This window comes from Camellia sinensis, chromosome 10, assembly GCF_055761805.1.
Source record: "Camellia sinensis isolate YWXY chromosome 10, ASM5576180v1, whole genome shotgun sequence".
Taxonomy (NCBI): Eukaryota; Viridiplantae; Streptophyta; class Magnoliopsida; order Ericales; family Theaceae; genus Camellia; species Camellia sinensis.
The window spans coordinates 46,923,759-46,950,937 of record NC_138970.1 but is presented as its reverse complement, the minus strand read 5'-3'; the positions used below and the strand labels follow the sequence as shown (position 1 = coordinate 46,950,937).

General features: G+C 37.9%; 1 protein-coding gene across 1 annotated transcript; it reads left to right on the top strand.

Annotated features, from left to right (window-relative positions):
* Positions 1–14,316: 14,316 nt before the first annotated feature.
* On the top strand, positions 14,317–19,242 carry LOC145800357 (protein NRT1/ PTR FAMILY 5.5-like). The gene is made up of 3 exons (XM_082890016.1): positions 14,317–14,517; positions 17,485–17,583; positions 18,709–19,242. The coding sequence occupies exons 1-3, from the start codon at positions 14,317–14,319 to the stop codon at positions 19,240–19,242; spliced, it is 834 nt and encodes a 277-aa protein (XP_082746142.1).
* Positions 19,243–27,179: the final 7,937 nt, after the last annotated feature.

Sequence of the window (27,179 nt, the reverse complement as noted above, 5' to 3'; positions counted from 1 at the left end):
TATAAATATATTGAACTAATTTAATATTTTATCTTGTGATATACATGAAATTTATAAATTAATTGTTATGTTTATAACTTTTTAAATTATTAGTTTAAAAAAATTTAATATATATATATATATATATATATATATATATCTATTTAGTGCAATTTTGATAATTTGTAATAAAAAAAGAAATAAACCTAATTAAATGAGGTTACATTAGTTATGATATACCTCTTCTTGTTATGAAAATATACCAATTTAAAAGTTATAATTAAGACAAATATACAATTTATTATTAAATATGAAGTGAAGTGATATTTAACAATAATTGATATGATATTTCTGTTATTAATCCAATAATTTAAGTTACATTTCTTTTGGTTTTAATTCCATAACTAAAAATACAATATGAATATAATAATGGAAAAAAAAACATTTTAATGGAAAGCAAATTTTAATTTTCTTTTGGAATTCGATGAGAGAAATTACAATGGAGAGATTATGAAATATTTTTGTTATCTTTCTATTTGAAATCCATATATTAAGGGATAATTATTATTTACAGAATAATTAAATAGGTATGAGAGAAGTTGAAAAGGGGGGATAATTATTATTTTTAAAATAATTAAATAGGTATGAGAGAAGTTGAAAATGATATCTATGGAAGAAGTCAAAAAAACTTGGAAGAAATTACTATGTTTTGAGTTTTTTTTTTATTTTTTTAAATCAAAAAATTAAGACAAATATACAATTTATTATTAAATATGAAGTGAAGTGAGGGCACTTTTTTATAAATCTCTTTTCAGCTACTTGTGTTCCATTTAGTCACATTATTTTCTTATATTTCAATAAGTCTTATTGTAACGCCCTCAAAATAATAACATTAAACCCATCAGATAAGACAAGCATTTACATATAAACTAACCACATTCCTTTATTTCATTGAGTTTCATTACATAAGTATTACATGTTAACATCAAAACAAAATGCCCTACGGGCTTACAGCTTTCCAAGTTAACACTTGGTTACAACAAAGAGTTCTAACTCGTTTACACATTAAGCCCTTGGCTTGAAATTACATGTAATACATCAAAAGTAAAACGACAAAACTATGCCCGCCACTAGCCTCCCAGCTATGTCCTTGGAGGTGGCATGCTTCCTGCACCTGAAAATGATATTCCCATATAGGGTGAGCCACAGCCCAGTAGAAATACACTAAACCAACCATGGACAATGACTAAAACATTAGCAATTGATAGTTGGTCAACACTGATACAATCACATAAATTACATATTTATGTCAACGACTTACAAGTCCCAATTACTTTTCATTTTCCCTTTTTCAACAGATAAGCATGCTAGCTCTATCATCATTTCCACAGATATGTATAAAAACTATATCTCACATTCAGATAAGCATAAAAGCTATATCCACATTCTCAACAGATATGTATATCAACAATATCCACAGATAAGCATACAAGCTGTATCCACACTCTACAACAGATATGTATATCAACAATATCTACAGATAAGCATACAAGCTGTATCCACACTTCACAAAGATAAGCATATGAGCTTTATCTTCACTTCTCTAGACAAGCATATGAGCTCTGTCTACGGAGTTCATCCCCTATCTCCTCCCAATACCTATCCGGTTTAGAGGTACATCCCCTATCTTCCCCTAAACCGCGGAGTACATCCCCTATCTCCTCCTCTACACATAACGTATATAAACACATTGGTTCTATATACAATCACACAATACACACAATTAATGTATTCTATCAACCGTCAAGTTCCATGACACATTCCATTGATTAGTTTCCGTTTACCTAATCATCATGCATTGTCTACAACAATCTCGACTATCCTCCACCGATAGCCCAAAGCAGTTATTTCTAAAACAGAAAATAAATGCACAAATGGATATTCAATCAACATTTCATTTCCTCATTTCTCACCAATTAATTATCCCAATTAATTAAACAATGTAATTAGGCCATTTTCCATAATTACCATTTCAACCCTTAGGTCCCATTTTCATCAATGATTCAACAATCATTCTATTTTTCTATGCCAAACATGCATCTAGGTTTATTATGAATAAAACCCCAACTTTTGTAAAATTACACACAAGCCCCAAACTTTCACAAATTTACCAAACCAAGCCCAACATCTCAAAATACCAAAATTTAAAGACAAAACCCATAGAGAGGAGTAGGTTATCCCTACCTCAAATTCGGAGTTCCAAAGGAGAAGACGACAAAACCCAACGTGCTCCAAAACCCGTGATTTTCAGATTAAAATGAAGCCCTCGACGATCAACAACTTTTTTGTAAAGGCCAAAGGTGAGTAAATCACTCCTACTAGATCAAAACCTAGAGAGAAGGTAGAGTCTAGAGTGAGAGGCTCAACAATGGTGATTTTGGAAAAGTAAGAGAGAGAAGAGAAAGTGAAAAAGTGATTTGAAAAGTCACAATTTCGGGACTTTAACCCAGGTCTCCGCTCGAGCGTAAAACACCCCGCTCGAGCGGCCACTCACAGACTTCCGCTTGAGCGGCCAACCTCCCGCTCGAGCGCAGAATGCACTCGCTCAGCACATTTGCAGAACCAGGCCTCCGCTCGAGCTCCCAACCCTACGCTCGAGCTCACAACACTGCACAACAAGATACTGGATGGATGTATTCCCCGCTCGAGCGCCAACACCTCCGCTCGAGCGGACAGGCCAAAAATCTGGGCAACTAGTTTTGGTTTCTAAACTCAACCAACCTGTAACAAACCCGCTCAACACATCCTATAACTCAAATACAAAGTAAGAAAGGATGCAAACAAGATAATAAACAACTACCAACATCCACGGACACATGTCCGGATCACTATACAACAAGGGTAAACCCGGGATGGCTATACTTATGAATGATATAGTTACCCAAATATAGTTATCAAAAAATGCTAAGGTTATTTATTTTTTTAAATCAAAAAATTAGAAAATTAGGATTGGGATATTGAAGCTCCCTCAAAACTTGTGGGTTAGAAACCCCCTTTTCTTTATATAATATATAGATATAGATAATAATAATAATAATAATAATAATAATAATAATAATAATAATAATAAATTGTGATTATCTATATATGTGAATTGCCAATGTAATATATTGATGTGAATGTTAATACCGTCAATGTAAATATTTATATCGCCAATGTAAATATTCGCACGGGTTGTGTTTACAATTATCTATATATGTGAATTGTGATTTTTAAATGTCTTTTTTTTTTAAATGTTTTTTTTTCTTTTTTATATTATATTAAAGTTTAATATTTTGATAATAATCATATGTGCTGGACTTTTCAAGGAATTAAATGTCTTCTTTTTTTTATATATTAAAGTTTAATATTTTGATAATAATCATATGTGTTGGATTTTTCAAGGAATTTTTTTTATGCTTGTTCTTAATGCATTAAAGTGTTATTATGAGGAATAATAATCATATGTGTTGGGACTTTTCAAGGAATTCATGTGTTGGACTTTTCAATGATTTTTTTTTTTATACTTGTTCTTAATTCATTAAAGTATTATTACGAGGGTAAGGCTTGGGGTTAGGAGAAGTTAATAAATGTTAAGGGTTTTTTTTTTTTTTTAAAAAGAAATAGGAAATTTAGATTGGGATATTAGAGCTTCCATAAGGCTTGGGGGGGTTAGAAACCCCTTTTCCTTAATATATATATATATATATATAGATATAGATCGATAGATAGATAGATAGATAGATATAGATATGGCACATACCATTTATATGACACAAGGACCAAAGTACCGGGACAACTGCTGCAATTTACTCTCATCTAAATTAAAGGGATTTAAAAAGTTAAAAAAAAAAGAACAAAATATTATAATATTAAAAAATGTTCACTAAAAAAATATAGATTAAAAATTAAAAATTAATTATTGAAAACTCCATACTAAACAAGGTAATGTTTTCTATTAATTTGAAAATTAAAAAATTATTATTAATTTTTCCTCTGTTTTTTTTTCTCACAAAAAAAAAAATAGCTACATTAATTATCTTCTTCTTCTTTTTTTTTTTTTTTTTTTTTTGGAGAGGGGTTTTGACCTGCGATTTTTCTAAAATGGGTGTTCTAGACGGAAAGGGTAGAGTTGGTTCAGACAATAAGAAAAAGTGTTTATGCAAGAGGCGCCTTCACTATGAGCAAGAATAGTCGGTTTTGCATAGGGTGCCTTCTTGTATAATAGCTTCAATACTGGTATGCATGAAGGGCTTAAGTGTGAGACGTATGAGAGGGGCTTTAGTGCGAAAATAGAAGAAATGGTTTACAGAGTGTCTTCTTGCTTCACGACTTTAATACTTGTGAGAGAGGAGTAGGCTCAAGTGCGAGAGAGAAATGAGGGTTTGTAGGAAGTGTCTTCTTGGGTCACGACTTGAGTGTCCGTGCACATAAAAATGAGTGATAAGGGTCAGAGTGTGTCTCTTGGGGTCACGGTTTTAGTGCTCCGAAACACAAAACCATAGCATATTAATAAAGAGAAATAATTAGTGAAAAAATGTTTGTCTTCTTAAATACAAGAACAGAGAATTTATTATTGGTGATGAAATATTTTTGTCTTCCACAACATAACCTTATGAGATGAAAAATATATTCGTTGTGCAATCAATCAGAATTTATTAGGGACTAAATATTTTCATCTCCCACAACTTATTCTTCCAAGACAAAAATATATTTGTTGCCCATTTAATAGAAAGATGAAACAGCATCGTTTGCATGATGGAGTGTTTATTGGTGACGAAATATATTCATCTTCCATAACTTCTCATTCCTAGACAAAAATATATTTGTCGCCTAATAAATGAAAATATGCAACGACATCGTTTAATAGGTAGGAAATTTATTGGTGTCGAATTACGTTCGTCGCAAAAAATATATATATTTTGTGACAAAAATGTTCGTCCCCAATCAGCTAAAATAATTCGCGCCAAAGCAAATGAAATTGGCGCCTAAATTTTGCAGATGAATTTTTTTTTCGTCTCCTATACGTTTGAGAAAAAATAAAACAAACGACAAAATTAATATTTTATCATCTCTGGGTTAAATTTTAAGACAAAAAAAAAATTTCGTCACCAAATTTTGTCACAATAGCCTAGATTTCTTGTATTTTGTTTCCTTGTTCAATTATTATTATTTTTTTTTTCATATTGTGGTGAAGGGTTTACTATGAGAAAGAATAATAGCTTTGCACAAAATGTCTTCTTGGATAATAATGTTTGCATGCACAAACGGCGAGAATAGAGGAGCTTCAGTGCGAAATAGAAGAGATGCTTTATAGAGATTGTTTTCTTGAGTCACAGCTTCAATACTTATGAGAGAGGAGACTCAAGTGCGAGATAGAAATGAGGGTTTGTAGAGGGTGTCTTTTCGGGTCACGACTTTAGTATTTGTGTGTGTGTGAAAGTAAGTGATTAAGGTGAGAGTGATCTCTTAGTTTCTGACAACATTTTAATAAAGAGAAATAATTAGTGATAAAATATTTTCGTCTCAAACTCATATGTTCGTTGCCTAATCAACAAAAATACAAAAACAACGTTGTGTGGGGATGGAGAATTTATTGGTGATGAAATATTTTCGTCTCCTTCAACTTAATCTTATGAGACGAAAATATATTTGTCGCACAATCACTCAAAATGCAACATGACACATGGAGAATTTATTAACGATGAAATATTTTCGTCTCCCAAAACATATCCTTCCGAGACAAAAATATATTTGTCGCCTAATTAACAGAAAGATAAAATGAGCATGAAGAGTTTATTGGTGACGAAATATTTTTGTCTCCCATAACTTATCCTTCCCAGCCAAAAAATATATTTGTCACCAAATAAATAAGAAAATGAAACGACATCGTCTAATAAGTTTCGAATTTATTGGTGACGAATTCCTTTTGTCACAAAAAACTTTAAAATTTGTGACAAAAATGTTCGTCTCCAGTGAGCTAAAATAATTGGCGCCAACAAGAAAAAAAATTGGAGCCTCTTTTTTTTCTGATGAATTTATTTTTTCGTCTCGTACAGTTTTGAGAAGAATTAAAAGAAACGACAAAAGTAATATTTGGTCATGTTTGGGTTACATTCTAAAACGAAAATAAATTTTATCACCAAATTTTAAAAATTAATTATTGAAAACTCCATACTAAACAAGATAATGTTTTCTATTAATTTTGAAAATTACAAATTTTTTATTATTTGTTTCTCTGTATTTTTTTCTCACAAAAAAATAGCTACATTAATTATCTTTTTTTTTCTTTTTTTTTTTGTGGAGAGAGGTTTTGTCCTTTGATTTTTCTAAAATGGGTGTTCTAGACGGAAAGGGTAGAGTTGGTTCAGACAATGAGAAAAAGTGCTTGCGTACATAGGGTGCCTTATTGGATAATAGCTTCAATGCTGGCATGCACGAAGGGCTTAAGTGTGAGACAGAAGAGAGGGGCTTTTGCGCGAAATAGAAGAAATGGTTTATAGAGTGTCTTCTTGAGTCACGACTTCAATACTTGTGAGAGAGGAGTAGACTCAAGTGCGAGAGAGAAATGAGGGTTTGTAGAAAGTGTCTTCTTGGGTCACGACTTCAAGGTCCGTATACATGAAAATGAGTGATAAGCGTCAGAGTGTATCTCTTGGGGTTATCGTTTCAATGCTTCGAAACACAAAACCATAGCATTTTAATAAAGAGAAATGATTAGTGATAAAATATTTTTGTATCCTTCAATACCAGAACAAAGAATTTATTATTGGTGATGAAATATTTTTGTCTTCCACAACTTAACTTTATGAGATAAAAAATATATTCGTCACGCAATCAATTAGAATTTATTAGTGATAAAATAATTTCGTCTCCCACAACTTATTCTTCTGAAACAAAAATATATTTGTCACCTATTTAATAGAAAGATGAAATGATATTGTCTGCATGATAGAGTGTTTATTGGTGACGAAATATTTTCGTCTTCCATAACTTATCCTTCCCAGACAAAAATATATTTGTCGCCTAATAAATGAAAATATGCAACAACATCGTTTAATAGGTATGGAATTTATTGGCGACGAATTACGTTCGTCACAAAAAAAAATTATATTTTGTGACAAAAATGTTCGTCTCCAATGAACTAAAATAATTCGCGCCAATGCAAATGAAATTGGCGCCTCATTTTTGTACACGAAATTTTGTTTTCGTCTCCTATACTTTTGAGAAAAATTAAAACAAACGACAAAATTAATATTTCGTCCTGTTTGGCTTAAATTTTAAGACAAAAAAAAATTCGTCACCAAATTTTGTCACAATAGCCTAGATTTCTTGTTTTTTTTTATTGATTTTAAGCATTTGGTGACGAAATTTGGTTTTCCTCTCTAAAAATAATACATTTGGAGACGAAATTATTTCCTCTCTAAATTTTTTTACAATGGTGACGACAAATTTCATCTCCAAAATGGCGCCAAATCTTCCACCAAATTTTCCAAGGGCGGGAAATTGTTTTGTGACGAAAAATAAAATTTAGAGACGAATAAAATTTTCGTCACCTATTGTTTTATTTGATTTTAAGCATTTGGTGACAAAATTTGGTTTTTGTCTCTAAAAATAGTACAATTGGAGGCGAATCTTATTTTCATCACTAAAACATGTATATTTGGAGACGAACTATTTTTTCGTCACGCATTTTTGTCACCATAGACCTTTTTTGTTGTAGTGGTTCCCTAGGCTTATCGTACCACACCTTGGCGGTCTACTGGAGATACACCTTTTTCCTTAGCCTACGGCATGGATGCAGTAATCCCACTGGAAGTCAGCCTCCCCACAATTAGAAGTGAAAATTTTGATCCAGACTTAAATAAAGAAGCCATAGCATTGGAGCTTGACCTGGCAAAAGAAAGAAGAGAAAAAGCACTGGTTCACATTGTCTCATACCAGCAAGAATTATCCAGAAAATATAACAAGACAGTACATCCAAGGCAATTCCAGATTGGAGATTGGGTGCTGCGCAAAGTAATGGGAAACACCTTGACACCCGGAGATGGCAAGTTAGGGCCTAATTGGGAAGGACGTTAAAAAGTGGTTGGATTAGCAGGAAAAGGGGCACACCATTTGGAAGATGAAGATAACAAGGCCATTTCCAGACCGTGGAACACTGCCAATCTCAAACTATTTTATTTTTAGCTTTTCTTTAAACATACTTGTAGTTTTTCTTTTTTCAATAAAACAAGTAGTTCCTTTTTCAACATAAATTGTTTTCTTCTATAAAAATAGTTTTAGTGTACTAGGGGCAATAAAATCAGAGTTGGCCGGAATAACCAACTTTGATCAGCCGAGAAAAGGATCTAGGCTAAAGAGGTTGGCTAGAAAAACCAATACTTCTCCTAAGCCGATGATAAGGATCTAGGCTGCAGGACGTTTGGCAGGAATAACCAAACACTTCACTCTAGGTTGGCAGCAGGACGTTTGGCAGGAATAACCAAACACTTCGCTCTAGGTTGGCAGGAATAACCAACTTTGAGCTCTCTTCAGCCAAGATCAGGATCTAGGCTGAAAAGGTTGGCTGGAAAAACCAACACTTCTCCTAATCCGAGGATAAGGATCTAGGCTGCAGGACGTTTGGCAGGAAAAACTAAACACTTCGCTCTAGGTTGGCAGAAATAACCAATTTTGAGCTCTCTTCAGCCAAGATCAGGATCTAGGCTGAAGTGGTTGGCTGGAAAAACCAACACTTCTCCTAAGCCGAGGATAAGGATCTAGGCTGCAGGACGTTTGGCAGGAATAACCAAACACTTTGCTCTAGGTCGGCAGGAATAACCAACTTTTAATACTCTTCAGCCGAGGTAAGGATCTAGGCTGAAGAATGGTTGGCTAGCATAACCAACTTTTAGCACTCTTCTGCCGAGATAAGGATCTAGACTGAAGAGTGGTTAGCTGGAATAACCAACTTTTAGTACTCTTCAACCGAGGTAAGGATCTAGGTTGAAGAGTGGTTGGCTGGAATCATAACTTTTAGTAATCTTTAGCCGAGGTAAAAACCTAGGATGAAGAGGTTGGCAGGTATGACCAGATAGGTCTCAAGGTTAAGACCGAGATAGATATCTCGGCCAGAAAATGTTATACGTCATTCAGATTATAGTTGGAAAATAAATGCAAGCATGGATTAAACTGAAGCAACGGTTGAAACAAAAGAAGATTTCATTCAAAATGCAAAAGAGTTACAAAGGAGTGGGACTTCACCCCGGTTACAGTTTCTTTCTAAAAGCAAAAAGAGAAAATACAACATCAAGCAAAGAGGTCGTCAAGATCCGCGTCCAGGTCAACTCGGAGCTCGGCTTCAACAGGTAGCTCGGTCACATTTTCAACCAAGTCTTCCACCGGTGGCTCCACTCGAGCTGCCTGAATCACGGGATCATTGGCAACGACCGGGGTATTGTGGGGTTTTGGCGACTCTTCTTCGTCCTCAACTTGCAGAAATTTATGTTGAATGGCATTTGCGTACTCCACTATGTAGCTCGGTATAAAATGTGGAGGAAGGTTTAGGAAGACCTCGGTCTCTGGGCTATAACCGAGCTGCAACACAGCGGCTTTCCACCCACATTTGAAGAAAGTATCTTTCGCTGCTTCACATTGTTGGATGTAGGTGGCCTTCCCCTCCTTGTAACCCCGATCTTTAGCGTCCTCCACACTCTTCTCCAACCAGGTGATCTCAACATTCTTCTTTCCCTCGAGCTTGGCCAGCTCACGTAGATATTTGTCTTTAAGCACGGTTGCAGCCTTTTACTTATCTGCTTCAGCCAAACTAACAAGACCAGTCAAGCGGGCCACCTCGGTATGTAGTTCGACCATTTTCTTCTTGGCCTCTTCTAGCTCGGCCGATTTAGCATCGGCCTCTGCCACAGCCTGCCTTATGGTTTTTCAAAGCTCCAACACGCGTTTGTGAGTGACGTGGTTTTTCTGAAGGGCCTGCAAAAAGAGGAACAATTTTGAGCCGAACCAAGCAAACAGATGTAGAAATTAGGGCGAGAGAAGAGAGAACTTACCAACACCATTGATTTTGTTGCCGAACGAATAACCTTCAGCTCGGTGAGATGGTTATGATGCTCCATATCAGCTGGAAGGCATACACTCTTGGCAAGGTTAAAAGCCAATGAATGGTCTTTTTCAGCGACCACTGAGTCAGAGTCAGTGATAGCTCGGTTCTTGTAGGTGACCTTGGGCACCCATTCTGATAGGCTAGCCCGGTCTGATCACTGAGGTTGTGGGCTCGGTGGTGTGATTTGGGGAGAACAATCTCATCCTCGTCAACAAGGCATGGCTCGGTTGTGGAAGTCCGAGCACGCTTCCTAGGCCGAGATGAGGAAGGCTGGGCGGTTGGAAGCGCTACTATGGCCTCGTTTGTCTGACCAGCTTGTGGTACCTCGGGCTGGTTTGTTTCAGTGATAAGAGCTCTTACTGCTCTCTTTTTGCCATCTCTTGTTTTGTAGTTAGTGGAATAAGGTTGATTTGCCCAGCAAGAAGTCTGTCACCCTAGTCTTTCGCCTGCTGTTGTATCTATCTGTTGGCTCAAAATTAAGCAGCTCGGCCCAGCCTCGGTCAGGATGTCGAAGTGCGGCGCGAAGGGCGTCTAGGTTGGGGTAACTGTACTATGACTTTAAAAAGTCCAAATCTGCATAAGGAAAAAACACAAGGGTTAGTGCGATTCAAAGATTACAAACAGAGTAGGGAATACAAAAAGTGAGCTGAGGTATGTATACCGGCTACTCTTTTATTCTAATTAATTCGGTCGCCCGGGATTTGGGCTTCTTGGTCTTCGAAGTTGCTTGAGACCCAGAAAAAATCGTCATCGTTTACATCTTTATCCGGGGTATTTTTTATTATTTTCTCTCGGTGGCGTCTTATTCTTAAATAATAAACCCATCCATCTTCATTTTGGCCTAGAGAGTACTGGTGAAATAGCTCGGCTAAACCGAGGTTGAGGCAAAGCCGGAAATTTTGCTCGGCGATGCCATTTATTATTCGGTAAGAATTTGTGGAAAGCTGGGTAGGGCAAAGATTTGTTTGTCTGAGGAATTCACAAAGAAGAGACTGTATAGGGAATCGAAGTCTGGTTTCTACAATGGAAAGGAGGGTAAAGGGAACGAAGCCAGCTTTTCCCCAAGGGGTAGTGGCTAGTTCGGCTAAGCTAAGGTGAACATCATCAGGGATATGGTAGTCCATTCGAAATTCGGCCATAGCCCCTGGAAAGTTTACTAAAAACCTATATTTACCCATCTGGTCTTAAATTATGTATAATTTAACTGAGTATTGGCTCGGTGGTGAGATGATGTTGAGTACCTCGGTTGATCATTCAAGGGAGTGCCTGGCCAACCTAAGTTTGCAAAGTGAAAAAGAAAGGTGTTAAGCACAGATCGTTGGACCGTGCTAAAAGAAATAAAGGCAACATAAATGGAGTCCTAGCTTGGCTGCGTGGGATACTATCCATCCTTAGCTCGGTTGAAGCGATGGACTTTAGCCCGGTTAGGCTATAAGGGGTTCGTATCCCGGTTGAAGCTTAGGGTGCAGCATTCTTAGTTCGGTTTTGACTAAGCCAGAGAGCTGATTTGGCCCCCTTATAGCACGGTCGTTGGTAAAGGCTTCATAGTGCGGTAGTGCGCAAACCTAATACAGCTCGTTAGCCTGGCTAAATGATACAGAAGGTTCTTGAACTGATTGTAACTACAGGCTTGGCTTGTAAGTTTTAGTTCGGTTATACCTAAGCCTTGAGTTGCCCAAACAGGGTTTTAGCTCGGTCACACCACGATTCTAGATTCAAACCTCATAATTTTTTGAATCCAGAGGGTGTGCTCTTAAACATAAACCTATGGTTTGGGCGTTTGGTTTTTGGTGCTCTTTTTTCTTGCTCATAACATGTTTACTCAGAGAATGTTTCGTGTTATACATGAGTATATATGTATCTATATTATGCATACTCACAAAAATGAATGGAAAAACAAGAGATTTGAGCCACTCACTAGTTCGAAATGAAGGAATTGAAGGTGACAACAGTACCAGCAGAGAATACGAGCTTTTTCAGACGCGGTATTGAGGAAAAATGCAAGTTCAGAAAGTAGAGAGAAAAGTATGAATAGTGGTGCGTTTGGTTCAAAGAGTAGGATTTTTGCGAAAAGTGCGAGTTTTGGGCGGGACTGTTCAAAATATGCGAGGTACGAAGACGGCTGGACAGCTGTGCTTGACCAGTAGGGGCCTGCCACGTGTCTATGGAATAGCAAATGGTTCAGATGACAGCGTGACTAAAGAGACGTTTTTTGACCGAACCAATCGGTAGCTCGGCGACATTTTATCTCGATTGAAAGGCTAGCAGTTTTAGCACGACTGGAAATAGGTAATCTCAATCATGCTGCGCAGATGGAATTAAAGGGCAATTGAGAGGGAAGTTTTTATGTGCACTAGGGCCTAGCTAGGCCAAGGCGCAATAATGGGCCGTTCTGTGGGCCGTGGTCAAAAGGGCCCAGTAAAAGGACCGTGCGGTTAGCTCGGTCCATTTGTGGTTATGGTTACCATGGTCGGTACGGTGTAATTAGCTCGGTGATACCATTCAAAGCTGAGATTATTTGAGCCTTCCTCCAGACCTTGCTCTTTATTAACTCGGTCCAAGCTTGCTATGGTTAGCTCGGTCTCAACAGGCGAAACTGAGGTACAAATAATGAAGAGAAGAACTGAGCTAGTTGGAGCTTGGTCATTTCTGCCACTTTAGCATGGCTATGTTAGCTCGGTCGTGTTGTCATACTACCGAGGTAAAACTATCTCACTTGGTTTAAGCAGTGAGGGGGGTGTTGAAGGATAAGCATTATCTTTCAGGAGTGTGATTCCTAGGAAGACTCTACATGGAGGAATAAGAGTCCTACTAGGATTATGCCACGTGGAACCTATAAAAGCTCACAACATCACTTATGGAGAGGAAACACAACTTTGATTCTCAAATACACAGAACTTTTGTCTATTTGCCTATTTTGCTGACTTAGGCATCGGAGAGGTATCCGGCACACACCTGCCGGCTAGCTCACGTTTGTGTTTTCAGGGAGTAAAACAACAACGTGTGGAGGAACGCAGACTTCGTCAACAGGATTATACGAAAAGAATTATTTCGTGCTCGTACAAAGACCATCCTAGCCCTGTCTTTGATCAAATCGTTTCTCAGCCTTGTGATTTCCTGGTTTTATGAGTCAATACAAGAAAACAGGATAGGTGAAACACACAAAGGTTGTGTTTGATTGGATGGACTAGATAAAGAGGGATTAAAATCCATCGGACTTGAGTCTTGGGACTGTGAATCCCCCGGACTATTTGGTTGGATTGGATATGTATTATGTGTTTGTTTTTTTATGGGATTAGATGTCTGGAAATGATTATTTTTAGTGAATCCAACGTTTGGTTGGACGGACTGGATAGAATAAATGAACAAAAAACTATTTTACCATTTTTCAATTATTTACTAAGTAATAGTAATATTAAACATATCTTTAATATTTTAATTATTTTTAGCTAGATTAAATAAAAATTTATTTTATTTTATTTTTTACACAATTAAATAAATAAAATATCAATAAAAATATATGTTATTTTTTTAATTAAAATTTTAAATAAATTTGTTTTAAAAATAATAATAATTAAACAATAAAATTAAATAAAACATCTATTAACATTTAAATAATGAAATTAAATAAAATATAAACAAAATTTTAAAATAAAATATCAATAAAATATCAATAAAAAATTATTTTAAAAAATTAAATAAATAAAACATCAATAAAAAGTTAAATAAAATTATTTTATTTTTAAATTGGGACATTTAAATTTTATTGAATTTTACTAAATATAATACATAATTAAATAATAGAGGGTCAAAATGGTCATTTTACTATCTAATCCTAACAGTAAATTGTCCCCCCAAAACTGTCCCACAACCCCCCCTCCCTTTCCGCCGGGATAGTATAATCCCCCATATGGGAGATAAGGAGTCTGACCGGACTAAAAAAAAAACAAACGATGGACTACTCACTCCTTCGGATAAGCAATCCGAATAGTGAATATAGTCCCCCCCTAATCCCCTAATCAAACACACCCAAAAGGAAAGCAACCCTAGTGAGAATTGGACTAGGAATGCTCTCATCCCTATGTTGTTGCACCATTGCTTGGCAAGTCGAAACCAGGAGGTTGAGTTCTTTGGATGCAAACAATGGATTGATGAACATTATGTGGTTAGTTCCACAGTTTTGTTGCTTAGGACTAATGGAAGGACTTGCTGAAGATGGAATTGAAATGTTTTTCTGTTTTCATGTTTCGAAACGAATGGCGGGTTATGGGAAGGTATTCACAGATTTCGTGATTGGAATGGGTAATTTTGTGAGTGCCATCACTATTTATGCATCAAGAAGATGGTTCAGAGACACCTTGAACAATAGTCGTCTTGACAAGTATTACCAGATGTTGGCAATATTGAGTTATGCAAACCTTTGGTACTACTTTTATGTGTCAAGAAGAATGTTGAACAAGGGCAATTGAAAATTGTCATCGGAAACAATGTTTAGGCTTAGGGTTATTTTGGATTTAAAATTTTAGAGTTTATAGTTTTGGATTGATACACAAAACAATGTTAGAAGAGTCACTTAATTCATGACTCCATGTTGAAAATATGTTATAAATAGTATAGTTGTTCCTGTCTCTGACAACTTAAACTTTTAGATAAGTAGTGGTCAACAATTTAATATAATATCAGGGTAGTCAGTGAAAGCATTTAGAAAAGTTCATAGTTTTGATACTCCACCTCCATGTCCATCTCTCTTTTATTTATTTATTGTTAAATTATTCAGTGTGAAAGAAAAGAAGAAATATGTAACTCTTCATTCACCAAATGGGCACAATTGTTAGTCTTTCCAAGCAGTTGAGTAGACATTTTTTTAGAATTGCACTTGAATTCAACACATGAATGTGATTACAAATTGGCTGCCGTAATTTAAAAAGGAAAATGCCAGATTAGTAAGAATTTTATGCATAATTTATTATAAGAATGATATATCGGTAATACATTTGTAAATAAAAGTCATGTTAACGAGGCTTTTGTTTAAAATGAAATATTCACATTGAATCATACCGTTTTACATTTATTTATTTATTTATTTTTTATTTTTTATTTTTATTTATTTTTGTGTGTCCATCGGAAAGTAATTAGTAAGGTTCTTGAAAGCAAGATAAGAGGAAACACATAAAGAGATCATATCCAGACGAGTAGCTAATCGGAAATCACAAAACGTCCCGCCCATCCTAAGCCCAAAATTGACCCAAGGACGTTGTGGGCGGACTGAGTACAAAGATGATATGGCCGGCCCAGTCTAACGAACCTGCGGGCTTTTTAATTTTCTAAACAAAACTTGCATGTAGGCCGAGAATTGGTTGGCCTGCCAATTTTCCAAAGTATTGGGCATGGGCTTGAGACTCTCCCTTGAGTTAACACCCTTTAGAGAGAAGAAGATGCTTTTCACTAACGGAAAAAAGAAAAAGAACAACTTTAAAACAAAACAAAATAAAATGAAATAAAATTCATTCGAAAAACATCATGACACATTAGTAATGGGAGGGTATACCACCTAAAAAATTAAAGCGAAAATGAATGAAAAATCCTATTAGGAAGATAGGTTCACCAATAAGTCATCTTAACTTTTTAGTACACTAAAAAGTCCTTTTAATTGTTATCATAAAATTTTTATTTTTATTTTTTTAGCAGAGTTTTTATAATAAAAAAAAATATCACTGTTTTTAACAATAGTTTAAAAATTCGCCATAAAAAAATGTTACTAATTATTATTTTTCAATGACAGATTTAGAAAATCGGCACATGAAAACATCACCAATTTTTTTTTTTTTTAGTGACAGATTTAAAAGCAAGTCACTAATTAATTTTTTTTCCATTTATAAGCTCTACATACTTTTCTACTTACATATTCGGTAATTGTTGAGTTCTTTTAGAATATTACGTCATATTGCATACACGGTAATCTAAACTAATGGTGTAGCAAGAATTCATATGAATAGAATATGTGCCTCAACTTTGTTAGATAGTTAAGACACCTAGAATGATCCACCAAGTATATGTTGTGATTTTTTATTGACAAAAAATAACACGTATACAAATGTTACCAGGACTATCTAATTATTGTTATTGAATGATTAAAATCAACGATAACGTTTGATCATTCGAATTTCTCTCCACTCGAATAGTTCGAATTGTCTGAATGAATATCTTACATGTATGATATTTTTTATCCGGTTGAAATAAAAATCTTATATTTATTTGAGCAATTTGGATAGAGAAAAATTCAATAGATGTAGCGCTACCGTAAAATCAAATCTAATCATTTAAAAAGTCAATAGTCTTTCGTTATTTGATTCTATATCCATGTATGTACCAATATTATGAAGTCATTCTAAAAATAAAAAATAAAAACTAACAGAGAATCGATTACAATATCAACTACATAAAACAATCTTTAACCATACAAATTAGATGATAGGATCCATTATAAAACATACAATTTCATTCAAAATGCTCTACGAAGGTTCTGGAAAATATTTTACATGTGTCAGTAAAAAATAAAATAACAAAAGGTGACTTGTCAACTTGTGTCCTAGAACTTGAAGTAACTAAGTTAGCAAGTGAATTATAATGTCAACGAATGAAGCTACAAAACAGTTGGCAACGCGGCTGGCTCTTTCTCCCTTTGAAATTCCATCTCCATTATGTGTACATATATATGTTACAGTCTTAAGGCTGCAATTCAAAACTACTCAACCGTTCTCTCAATTTCTACGTCAATATCTTTTATCATTGGTTATCGAGTTTATTCTAGAGTTTGAGGTTGTCAAGATTTAGAAAGAAAATTTTGATAAATAGTGAGCTTTTTTTGTTTTTTTTCAATCTGTGTGATTGTACTTGAGGTGTCCTTCATAAAGACTCCTAACAATTTAATTCTGCAGCATTAAAGCTAATTTATAGTTTGCAATTGACAGGGATATCTTTGTGTTAGTCTGAATTTCAATTTTTCATCTTTCACAGAAAGTGAGGAAGAGGAACATAATCAACTGCGAAAATGGTGTCCCATGTGAGAATCTTGGGTAATTATAATACATTTTCCAAATGGAAAATTTTATTCATACAAAAAAAACCTCTAAAAAATGATTTGATAATGACAGTTATGTAAATTAAAATGATCTTAATAGATATTTTGTTTTAAAATCAATATTAAAGTGCTAATTTAAGTGGTGTGTGTTGTTATGTTCATGAATGCTATGCTAGTGCTGATAGGGGATGATATGTACGCCATGTGGATGACGATGCTATACTTGACAAATGCGTGGAAGCTCAAATTCACTCATGATGCTGCTAGTGTAAATGTGTTTTAGGGTTTGATGGGCATTATACTCATACCCATGAAATTCATTGTTGATGTTTTCATGGGTAACTACTGGGTGCTGGTCATCTCCAGTTTTGCCTATGGTGTTGTGAGTATCTAATTTTAACTCCCAACTGTATTGTTTTTTTTTTTTTTTTTTTTTTTTTTTTTTTGGGTAGCTAGAAAAAGGTAATCGGGCCGAAATCCTCTTTGGACATGACCATGGAGAGTTGGACATGAAGAGCCCAGGCCTATAGACAGTTCTACAAACGTGCTAGGTTTGAAGGAGGACCCACATTAAGGCCTCGTTTGGGAACTCTCCCTTGTAGTTAAAAAGTCAAAAAGTTACTAAATTAGTCAAAAAGTCAATAACTCATACCAAAAGTTAAAGATTCTATTTTCTCTCTACTTTTTGCACATCTTTTCGTAAAAAGTCAAAAAATTATCTCAAACATACTAGTTTTTTTTAGTTCATATTTTAGCCAAATAACCAAAAAATTACTAAATTAGCTTGTTTCCAAACGAGGCCTAAGGGTGGACATAACTGAAATTGAATGTGTTTGGACTAAACTCATGTTACATGATAATACTTAAAATCATTTTTCAAGCCGGGCCTAGCCTGGGACCAACTTATGCTTTATTATGAAATCAGTTCAAAAATAAAATATAAAATTTTTAACCCTATAGACGGCCTCTATATTATACTTAAAGTATATTTTTTTTCATATTTTAAAATTAAAAAATTATAATTAATTTAATTATTTTGGTGCCTCTTTATTCAAGATTAGTATAACTAATTACTTAAATTAATACATAATTTATGCTTACAAAAATAAAGTTTAACAATATAAAATATACATAGAAGTATGTATAAATATAAAAATATTTGTTATATAATATAGTTTCTCGAAGCCGTAAATCACGAAATATTATGCGGTGGTGTTGGGACAAATTCATATAGTGCACTAACTTCATATATTTATTGGTTAAAGTTGTAGGACTCAGTACATTTTATTAAGATTTTAAAAGACAATTTAACAAGTATCAAGTGATAAATCATGTGGAACAATATTTTAAGACCACAAAATAATCACTCGTGGATCACCACTAATCTCATTATATCTCATTATATGAAGCTAACACTATCAGTTATTGAATATTGATTGTCATCTATGCAAACCACATCCTATAATCAGACTTTGTCCTCTCAAACACAAAACTTCTTTGCTTGCAGGGTTTGGGATTACTAACAATGTCAACACCTCCAGTCCTTGCCAAGGCCACAGCCACCTGCAGTCTATACAAGCCCGAATGCATCGGCGAGGGAGAGAAGATACTCTTCTACACAGCACTAGCCCTAGTAGCTATCGGAGTCTCAGGCCACTTAATTTCACTATCCACTTTCATGGTTGAGCAATTAACAGAAGTTGTCCGGGACAACTTAACCATGCGTTCCTGCCTCTCCCTCTTCTTGGGAACCTACGCAACAATCCTCATCCCAATAGGCAGAATCATTGCGATTTCATTTATAAAGATTTGGTCACTTCGGTTTGGGATACCGGTCATATGCTCTGTGGTGGCGACACTGATATTCTTGAGTGGTTCGGGTTCGTATAATTGTGTTAAGCCACAGGGGAGCTCGCTGACCACTGTGTTTAGAGTGCTTGTGGCTGCAACCTCCAAGATGTTTCACAAGTGGCCAGAGGAGGCTGATCAGCTCTATGAAATGGTGTTGATCTTCATTTGGAGCCTCATACTCGTCGCCTAAGGTATCTCTCAACTTGTTCAAATTACAAGATTCAACCCATTTAATTTTATGTTTTAGTTAATTTATATCAATGGGGTCTTTTTGGAGGATCCAGTTTTTATGATTTTAGGCCAACTTGGCTTCACTACCTTGATTCAAAACATTTATTTTATCATATATATCTGGAGAAATAAGTGATAAGTATGAGGTTAAAAATGATGGTCAATTTTTGTGAAAACAAATATGATGAAATTACATACCAACAATTAGCGAAAATGTTAAATACCATGAAATTGCTGTCCGAATTTTATTCCAAAAATAAGATAGATGGTATAAATTTAAAGTTGGTAATATGAGTCACTCTTAGAATGATTGTGGTCCATAGATACATTTTTTAAAATAATTTTTTTAGTACTTTTTCTGCATTTCTAATATTGTTAATTTTTAATTTGAGCTCAATTGGTCCAATTAATTTCAAATAGTGTATTAAAATCATGAACAAAATGATAATAAAATACAACTATAATCCACAAAACATGGGTTCATTGTCACTTTGGTTCATGTCATTTTATCCATCCATATACTGTTTTTGAAACACAGGCATCTAGACAAGGCTGCAATTATATTACCAACAAAGCCTCTAGAAGAACAACTAACAAACAGATGAAACTCCACAGAGTCACATAAGTAGAAGAAAGCAATCTCACCATACGAATGATCCCTTTATGCATCACTTTCATTTTCTGCGGCGTCGTATTTTCCATCATCAACACATACTTCGTGGCGCAAGCAAACCACATGAACCACAAGCTCGACCACACCTCAATTCCCATTCTAATCCTCCTCTGGAAAACTAGAATTCACCAACCTCTTGTGGGGACATATTTTCTGATTACCAACACGTGGCATGGTGACGCCGACGTGTCAGCCGGGGTGCCACGTACCCTGGTAGTTAAGCCGAGGTAATCTCGGATAAGCCGAGGTCATCTCCGAAGATGTCGGAATCCGAAGATAAGGGACAAGAGTCCTGAAGCAAAGAGGGGACTTAATTAAGATAAGGATAAACCTCTTAGGGAGTTTATCTCTATCTCCTAAAGAGTCCAGAGTAAGTACTAAGATTGGGGTACACAGAAGTCATATTTCTAGTTGGACTTGGATTAAGTATATTATAAAAGAGAGGCACCCCCGTGGGTCTAAGGTATGTAATTCATACTTTGAGTATTCAGTTTAATACTTGATTATCCTTGAGAAACGTACTGACTTGATCGTCGGAGTGCCCCCGGGTGGAAGAACCACCGCCGGAGCTTTTCCTTTCTGTTACAGGTTGTTGGAGCCATCTATTCTGCCGGTGCTTTGCTGCTGATCACTAAACGGGCAGTGTGGTCAGATTTTTACCCACACAATTTGGCGCCGTCTGTGGGAACGAAGGAAGAATAGATGGCCAGTAACGGACAGCAAGGAAACGCTGGGGACGATGCTCCTTCTGGAAGCAGCAGACCAATTAACCTTGACGCCGAAGGAGACAATCACAATACAGAAGCCCGTGACCAGGGTCACAGGGAGAACGATGATATCCAGGAAGGTGACACAACAAAAAGATCAAACCAAGGAAAATACTACAATGAAGACAACCTCCAGGTATGGAGGGACAGGTGCCTACGCAGAGACGAGGAAGTAAAAGAATTAGCAAACAAGTTGGCGGACCTCCAGTCGGTCGTCAACTTCATGATGCAGAATAATGTTATGCAACCACCATACCCGCTGCAAAATACGCCGATGCCAGCAACCAACACCCAGAAAGGTGGAGGAAAAACAATCCCCGAGGTCCCTCAACATACCAGGAGCGGAAGGCATTCTCACCGGTCTTCCAGGGAAGTCGGACGAGAAAGGCCAAGGCAAGAAGAGTCCCGAAGGACACAACACATGAAGAATCCAGACCCCAAAGAACATCGACATGTTCGGGGGCAAGTACTCCACTTTGACACAACCCATGAAGAAAGACCCAAACGGACCCACCTCGAGGCCGAGAGCAGTATACCAAAAAGACTAAAATCAAAAGAAAGCCGAGCTCCAGGGAGGAGCAAAGAAGACTTAAGGGACTACCTCAAGAGGAGGCAGCAAAATGCAGAGGCCGAGGTAAACTCCCCAGTAAAACCGAAGACAGCCTTCTCGGTAGAACTGGACAAATTTGAACCACCCAAGAGGTTCAGTATGCCGAGGTTCCAAATCTATGATGGTAAGTCAGATCCAAACTTTCATGTTGGGCTATACCTAAATTCAATGGCACTATATAGCGGGAACGAACCATTGCTCTACAAGGTATTCCCCTCATCCTTTGGGGAAATTGCATCTGATTGGTTCCACAAGTTACCGAAAGGAAGTATAAAGACATGGGAAGGCTTGGCCGAGATGTTTGTGGCCAGGTTCGTGACCAACAAGCTGCAACCCCTGAGGGTTGATGCCTTGATGGCTCTAAGAATAACCAAGGAAGAAGGCCTTAGGGCCTATGCAAAGAGGTACTACGAGGTGTTCAACCGAATACCTGAATGCAACCAGGAAGTAGCAGTCGTGTCTTTCAAGAACGGCCTGAAAGATGACTGCCCACTACGGAAGTCTTTGGCAAAAACATTGCCAAAGAGCATGGAAGAACTCATGGCAAGAATTGAGAAATACGCCAGGGCCGAGGAAGATACGTCGGGAAACAAAGAGGTGAAGCAAGAAAAGGGAAACGGCTCGCCAAAGCGAGGCCGAGTCAACAATGGACCCACCAGACAAGAAATAGAATTAAGAAATAAACAGGCGGTAACCACGGTATTCCGGATCCCAATCCATAAAATCTTGGATCGGATTCGAAATCAACCATATTTCAAGGTTCCGGAAAGAGCACCAGGGGAATACATGGGAAGAAACGTCGGCAGACGTTGCGCCTACCACAATGAAGAAGGGCATCCAACTCAAGGTTGCAGAGCCTTAAAAGCACACTTGGAGGACCTAGTGAGGCAAGGCCTCCTGAGGGACCTGGTCGATGAGGCCAGAACAAGGGAAGAACAGGCAAGGTTGCCTCAAGCACCAGCAGCACCCCCTCCCCCAGCACAGCTACCACAGGCAGGAGAACCAAGGGTGGTCAATGTGATCCACTCAAGGGTCAACGAAAACGAAGTCAGAGGAGAAACCCAGAGGGTAAGACATCTACAGCATATCTACCAAGTTGGGGACAAGAGACATCGGCCAGAAGAATGCCAAGGGCCAATGATAGCCTTTACCGAAGCCGACCTAGAATTGGTCCAACATCCGCATAATGATGCCTTGGTAGTGTCCCTCCAGGTCGGGGAGTGCCAAGTAAAACGCATCCTAATAGACCAAGGCAGCTCCTGTGATATCATGTACGTCAGATGTTACAAAGAGCTAGGCCTTCACCCCGATGACCTAGAGCAATCCAGCGGCCCGATGGTCGGCTTTAATGGAACGCCGACATGGCCACTGGGTGCAACAAGCTTGGAGGTACAAGCCGGCACTAAGAAGATCAGGACAGAATTCCTGGTTATTGACACACCCTTACCATACAACATCATCCTTGGAAGACCATGGTTGCATGCAATGGGGGCAGTTCCCTCGACGTTGCACCAACTACTCCGATTCCCAACAGAGAATGGGATTGAAGAAGTCAGAGGGGATCAACTACAAGCCAAAAATTGCTCAATGGCAGCGATAAAGTCCACCTGTAGTATACAGGAGCCAAAGAAAGCAGAAGTTGAAGATGGAGACATGGAAGTCCTGGAAGACGTCGGGAAAGAACCGACCGAAAAAAGCGAAGAAGCGCTAAAGAAAATCCTCGTCTAGGAGGGCGACGAAGAACGATTTTTTCTTCTCGGCTCTGGCTTAGCTAAAGAAGAAGAAAAGGAACTAGAAAATTTTTTAAAGGCAAACATAGAGGCATTCGCCTGGACACCCTATGAAATGCCTGGCATTGACCCCGAGGTCACTTGCCACAGTCTGAATGTCGACAGATCGGCAAAACCAGTGATTCAACGAGCCAGAAGGCCGACGTTATTACACGTCGAAGCAGTGGAGGAAGAGGTAGACAAACTCCTTGAAGCCAGGGCCATCCGAGAAGTTCAGTACCCAACGTGGCTGTCCAACACAGTAGTAGTAAAAAAAAAGAATGGTAAGTGGAGGGTTTGTGTGGATTTTACCAGCCTCAACAAAGCTTGCCCCAAGGACAGCTTCCCTCTGCCCAAAATCGACCAACTGGTAGACGCCACTTCGGGACACGAAAGAATGAGTTTTTTAGACGCATACAGAGGGTACCACCAGATTGCTATGTACCCTCCAGATGAGGAGAAGACCGCGTTCATCACCCCGAAAGGCCTGTACTGTTATAAGGTAATGCCTTTTGGGCTGAAAAACGCAGGAGCAACCTATCAGAGGTTAGTAACAAAGATGTTTAAACATCTGATCGGAAAAACAGTAGAAGTTTACATTGATGACATGGTCGTAAAGACCAAGGAGTCAAAGGGTCATCTTGCCGACCTAAAAGAGGTCTTTGACATACTCAAAAGATATCGGCTCCGACTCAACGCCGCAAAGTGTGCATTCGGAGTTGGGTCAGGTAAATTCCTAGGCTATCTGGTAACAAGAAAGGGCATAGAAGCCAGCCCAGACCAAATCAAAGCCATCCTGGAGCTACAGAGCCCAACATCGACAAAGCAAGTCCAAATGCTCACTGGAAGGGCCGCAGCCCTGAACCGATTCATCAGCAGAAGCTCAGACAAGTGCAGACCCTTCTTTAACCTGGTGAAAAAAGCCACCGACTTCCTATGGACAGAAGAATGTGAAGCTGCCTTAGCCGACCTAAAAAAGTACCTGACCTCAACCCCGGTCCTTTCTAACCCAGTCCCAGGGGAGGAATTATTTTTGTACTTAGCAGTCTCTGAACACGCAGTCAGTGCAGTGCTAATCCGAGAGGAAAAAGGAGAGCAAAAGGCTGTCTATTATGTAAGCAAGACTTTGGCAAATGCAGAAACAAGATACCTACCACTGGAAAAATTAATGCTGGCCCTGGTAATGGCTTCAAAGAAATTAAGCCATTACTTTCAGGCACACAAGATTGTGGTTCTAACAGAGCACCCACTGAAGTCCTTATTGCATCAAGGAGACTTAACAGGAAGGATAGCAAGATGGGCAGTGACACTGGGTCAGTTTGACCTGGAATTTAGACCAAGAACAGCAATAAAGGGCCAAGTTTTGGCCGACTTCGTCGCAGAACTCACACCTGAAGCCATCACACCTCGGGCTCCGTCGAGCCAAGATGAGGACCATCCCAATAAGCAAAAAGAAACCCAGTCAAAGACAAAACAGCAAGAGAAAGAAAAGCTCAGACCATGCAGCATCTACATCGGCGATTCGTTCAGACTATTTGTCGATGGAAGTTCAAACCGCCAGGGAGCAGGAGCAGGAGTACTGCTGATATCTCCAGATGGAGAGATTGTAGAACAGTCCATCCGACTGGGGTTCAAAGCCTCCAATAATGAAGCAGAATATGAGGCATTAATTGCAGGACTAAAGCTAGCAGCAGCAGCAGAGGCAGACGAGGTAATTGTTTTTTGTGATTCGCAATTAATTGTTAACCAGTCAACAGGAGAATTTGCAGCCAGAGACGAAAGAATGTCGGCATATGCAAAGGAAGTCATCCGACTGGCGGCCCTATTCCAGAACTGCAGATTACTCCAAGTCAGCCGAGATGACAACACCCACGCCGACGCGTTAGCCAACCTGGCCAGCTCAATTCAAACTGGAAAAACAAGGACAATTATGATCGACTACATGTCGGCCCCGAGTATAGATAAACAGAGTACCGAACAAGAAACGATGTGCGTGGGCCTTGGACCAAGCTGGATGGATGCAATCATTGCATTCCTAAAAGAGGGGAAGCTACCAGAAGACCACAAAGAAGCACATAAAATTAGGCTGAAATCGGCCAGATTCAGCCTAACAGCGGAAGGCCATCTCTACAGGAGGTCCTTCACTGGACCACTTTTAAGGTGCGTACACCCTTTGCAGGTTGAAGATTTTCTTTATGAGATTCATGAAGGAATTTGTGGAAGCCATGCTGGGGGCAGATCGTTAGCCCATAGGGCCATTACCCAAGGGTATTGGTGGCCCTACATACAAAAGGATGCCGAAGCCTATGTAAAGAAGTGTGAGCAATGTCAAAGGTTTGCACCTTTGATACATCAGCCAGCTGCTGACCTAAACCCAGTATCCAGCCCTTGGCCGTTTGCCCAATGGGGCATGGATCTGGTTGGACAACTTCCCCAGGCAACTGGGCAAAGAAAATATTTACTGGTAGCAACAGACTACTTCACAAAATGGATAGAGGCAGAACCTCTTGCCAAAATCCGAGATGTGGATGTCAAGAATTTTATTTGGAGAAACATAATCACCAGATTTGGGATTCCAAGAGCAATAGTTGCCGACAACGGAACACAGTTCGACAGCAAACTTATCAAAAACTTCTGTGCGAAATTCAAGATCAAGAACTATTTCTCAACTCCAAGTTTTCCTCAAAGCAATGGGCAAGCAGAAGCGTCCAACAAAGTAATCCTGGATGGAATAAAGAAGAGGCTCCAAGCAGCAAAAGGAAAGTGGGTGGACGAGCTGCCCAACGTACTTTGGGCATATCGGACTACGCCGAGAAGATCAACGGGAGAATCCCCCTTTGCCATGGCCTATGGCACAGAAGCAGTCATCCCATTGGAGATCGGCATCCCAGGGATCAGAACCCAGGGAGTAGAGAATGGCAACAATGACATACTCTTAGCCCGAGACCTGGATTTACTAGAAGAACGAAGAGAGAAGGCTGCAATCCAGCTTGCAGTATACCAGCAACAGCTTGCCAGAGCTTACAACAAGAAGGTTAATCCAAGGGATTTTCAAGTTGGCGACTTAGTCCTAAGAAAAGTCGTCGGGAACAAGAAGGATCCCAGGGAGGGCAAGCTTGGCCCAAACTGGGAAGGACCCTACAGAGTTACTTCAGTACTTGGCAATGGAGCATATCGGCTTGAAGACAATGAGGGCAAAGCATTGCCCAGACCTTGGAATACTTGTAACTTGAAATTCTTCTATCATTAGATAAACGTCATTGTTTGGCCGATATTATCAATAAAGTCTTTTCAGAATTCTCTCAACATGTATGATTAATGTTTATTGAAGACATATCAAACTCAGGCAAACTAAACCGATGTTATTCCTTGATCCACTTGTTGAAATTTGTAGCAATTTACAAGTTGGAATCAAGCTGATTCCTTATCTTCGCTTGTTGAAATTTGTAGCAATTTACAAGTTGAAGTTAAGCCGATGTTATTCCTTGATCCACTTGTTGAAATTTGTAGCAATTTACAAGTTGGAATCAAGCTGATTCCTTATCTTCACTTGTTGAAATTTGTAGCAATTTACAAGTTGAAGTTAAGCCGATGTTATTCCTTGATCCACTTGTTGAAATTTGTAGCAATTTACAAGTTGGAATCAAGCTGATTCCTTATCTTCACTTGTTGAAATTTGTAGCAATTTACAAGTTGAAGTTAAGCCGATGTTATTCCTTGATCCACTTGTTGAAATTTGTAGCAATTTACAAGTTGGAATCAAGCTGATTCCTTATCTTCACTTGTTGAAATTTGTAGCAATTTACAAGTTGAAGTTAAGCCGATGTTATTCCTTGATCCACTTGTTGAAATTTGTAGCAATTTACAAGTTGGAATCAAGCTGATTCCTTATCTTCACTTGTTGAAATTTGTAGCAATTTACAAGTTGAAGTTAAGCCGATGTTATTCCTTGATCCACTTGTTGAAATTTGTAGCAATTTACAAGTTGGAATCAAGCTGATTCCTTATCTTCACTTGTTGAAATTTGTAGCAATTTACAAGTTGAAGTTAAGCCGATGTTATTCCTTGATCCACTTG

What these genes read in the sequence shown, in the direction of transcription:
- LOC145800357 (XM_082890016.1), top strand. Translation starts at nt 14,317, where the DNA reads ATGGAAGGACTTGCTGAAGATGGAATTGAAATGTTTTTCTGTTTTCAT. An exon ending in ACAAGTATTACCAGATGTTG is followed by an intron (nt 14,518 to 17,484) that starts GCAATATTGAGT and finishes AATGTGTTTTAG; the next exon opens with GGTTTGATGGGCATTATACT. An exon ending in CCAGTTTTGCCTATGGTGTT is followed by an intron (nt 17,584 to 18,708) that starts GTGAGTATCTAA and finishes CTTTGCTTGCAG; the next exon opens with GGTTTGGGATTACTAACAAT.